Source organism: Puntigrus tetrazona, chromosome 21 (genome assembly GCF_018831695.1).
Source record: "Puntigrus tetrazona isolate hp1 chromosome 21, ASM1883169v1, whole genome shotgun sequence".
Classification (NCBI taxonomy): domain Eukaryota; kingdom Metazoa; phylum Chordata; class Actinopteri; order Cypriniformes; family Cyprinidae; genus Puntigrus; species Puntigrus tetrazona.
The window spans coordinates 17,656,022-17,658,521 of NC_056719.1; the positions used below are offsets into that span (position 1 = coordinate 17,656,022).

At 30.5% G+C, this 2,500-nt stretch overlaps 1 protein-coding gene across 3 annotated transcripts in view; it reads left to right on the forward strand.

Annotated features, from left to right (window-relative positions):
• LOC122326260 (serine/threonine-protein kinase 10-like) overlaps nucleotides 1-2,500 on the forward strand; it is a 23,032-nt gene that overhangs the window by 34 nt on the left and 20,498 nt on the right. For all 3 annotated transcript variants that reach the window (XM_043220998.1, XM_043220999.1, XM_043221001.1), the window contains exons 1-2: nucleotides 1-11; nucleotides 833-982. The exon at nucleotides 1-11 is cut by the window's left edge and continues 34 nt beyond it. In XM_043220998.1, coding sequence (XP_043076933.1) covers nucleotides 5-11; nucleotides 833-982 — 157 coding nt within the window. In that variant the 5' untranslated portion in view covers nucleotides 1-4. The remainder of the gene's footprint in view (nucleotides 12-832; nucleotides 983-2,500) is intronic.

Genomic DNA, 2,500 nt, shown 5'->3' on the forward strand with positions numbered 1-2,500 from the left:
CACTATGTTAGGTAAGACCTGTATCTCTCTTCCTCTTCATGATCTTGGTTATTAGCTCACGGGTGAGGAGGCAAACCCATCTTCCCCTGAAGTTTAAACAGGATATTGCATTATTTTGGATGTTTTATGAACGAGCTGGTCAAGGTCACTTAAAGTTCGTTGCCTTTGGTTGCACCCGCTGTTCAAACTTCAGTTTATTGAATAGGCATGCTTGTGTGTTCCTTCAAAAATACATTTAATACCAAAATATACATTATATTATTATTTTCTTTCCTTCCAATACCCTTGAACAACACTTTAAGAACAAAAACTAAAAAACAATTATCGATAACAAATACATGCACAAACACTTTTGAAAATTGAGATTGAATTAATTCAAATTAATTTGCATATATATATATTTCAAGTAATTCAGCTAATACATTTAAACCCCAATTAATAATGTTAATATTAATATTAAATAAAATAATAGATTAAAAAGAGTGGAACAATTAATCTCAACTCAAATATATATATATATATATATATATATATATATATATATATATATATATATATATATATATATATATATATATACACACACAAATAAAATATAGTAATCATATTCAAATATTTTATTTAAATATATTGATAATTGTAAATAACAGGTATTGCACAATATAAAAATGTAAATGATTGCATTATATATTTATTATATAATAATAATAATAATAATAATAATAATTATTATTATTATTGTTGTTATTATTTTATTAATATTAACATTATGTTTTGTTGTGGGTTTTTTTTCCCCCACTAGTCTGAAGATGTTCTTGTTTTTGTCTGTCAGAGCTGGACAGGGGTCTTGAAGAGCCTCAGATCCGGGTGATCTGTAAACAGATGCTGGAGGCTCTTCAGTATCTCCACAGTATGAAGATCATCCACAGAGACCTGAAGGCTGGAAACATTCTGCTCACGCTGGACGGAGACATCAAGCTAGGTTCGTATGTGAACCAACCAGTCGAGTCGAGGCGCTTTAAAACCATGATCGTGAAATTAAACGAGGTGATTTGTGCTGCTTTTTCTTCTGGACAAACGCTATATATTTGGTGTAATTAGTCTTTTTTTTTTTCCTCAAGCACACAAATGCATTCTAATTTGATGAAGGTCAATAATTCTGTCCTAGAACATAGTAAGCAGACTTGATGCCTTCTAAGGGATCGTCCAGACTGAATTGGAACAGTCTGCAAAAGCAGGAATTCTGTACTAAGATTATTTTATTTTTAGTTTTTTCATTAAATTAAATTTAAAGCTTTTTTTTAATTTAAATTTTATAAAATTTTTATATTTTATTAAATTTTTATTATTTTATTTTATTTTTATTATGACCTAAAATACACAAAATCTACACTAAAAATACAATTATTGCAGATCTTTTCTACCTAAAAGTATTTAAAAGTGTATTTTTCTCTTACTGTGATGCAAAGCTGAATTTTCAGCATCATTGTTCCAGGCTTTCACTGCACACACTGTTTTTACTTAGAATGAGCAAAATAATCTAATTGCAAACAGAAAACAAGATTATTTTTCTTATTTCAAGCAAAATGTACTTCATTTGGGCTTGTTTTTCTGAAAGCAAGACAATAATTTTGCTCCTCTATAAATTCCTTCTTGATTCAAGAATTTTTGCTGAAAACAAGACAAAAATCTATGCTAGAAAATCATTTTTTATGGTGTTTGTGTCAAATGATGGTTCTAATATTCTGATTTGATGCTCAAAACATTTTTAATTATTATGAGTGTTAATAAATGGCTGCTTCATATTTTTGTGGATGCCATAATATGCTTCTAATTAGTCGTAATCAGCATTATTCGAATAATGCTTTCATTCAGCGAGGACTTATTAAAGTGATCAGGCGTGAGCCTCTGGTGCCTTAAAATACTGTCTAGTTAGGATTTGTAACCGAGCAAAAGACTCTCTTACTCTCTTACTAATTCTTTTGACTCTCTCTCACACCTTTGCACACACACACACACCTTACACACACACACACACACACACACACACACACACACACACACACACACACACATTTCCTTGAAACCTTGTATTGAAGGTTGTGTCGTAAAGTACCACGGTTTGCCAAGAGCTGACTTATAATATTCCATTACACCTCTCTGCTCAGATCTCGCTGGGTTTAGTGATTGAATGTGGCTTCATTGTGTTCTGGTTCATGGGAGTTCAGAACGCCAGTCCAAAAGATACTAAAGTATCAGGCTTTTAGTGCTTTCTGATACTCGAACCTGTCCATAACTGAGAGCAAAAATATCTAGAATGTTTCTTGAGCAGCTCATTAAATGATTTCTGTAGGATCATGCGACACTGAAGTAATGATGCTCAAAATTCATATATATATGAATGTATATATATGTGTATATGTATGTATATATGTTTGTATATATGTTTGTATATATGCATGTGTATATATATATGTGTATATATGTATATGTCTATATA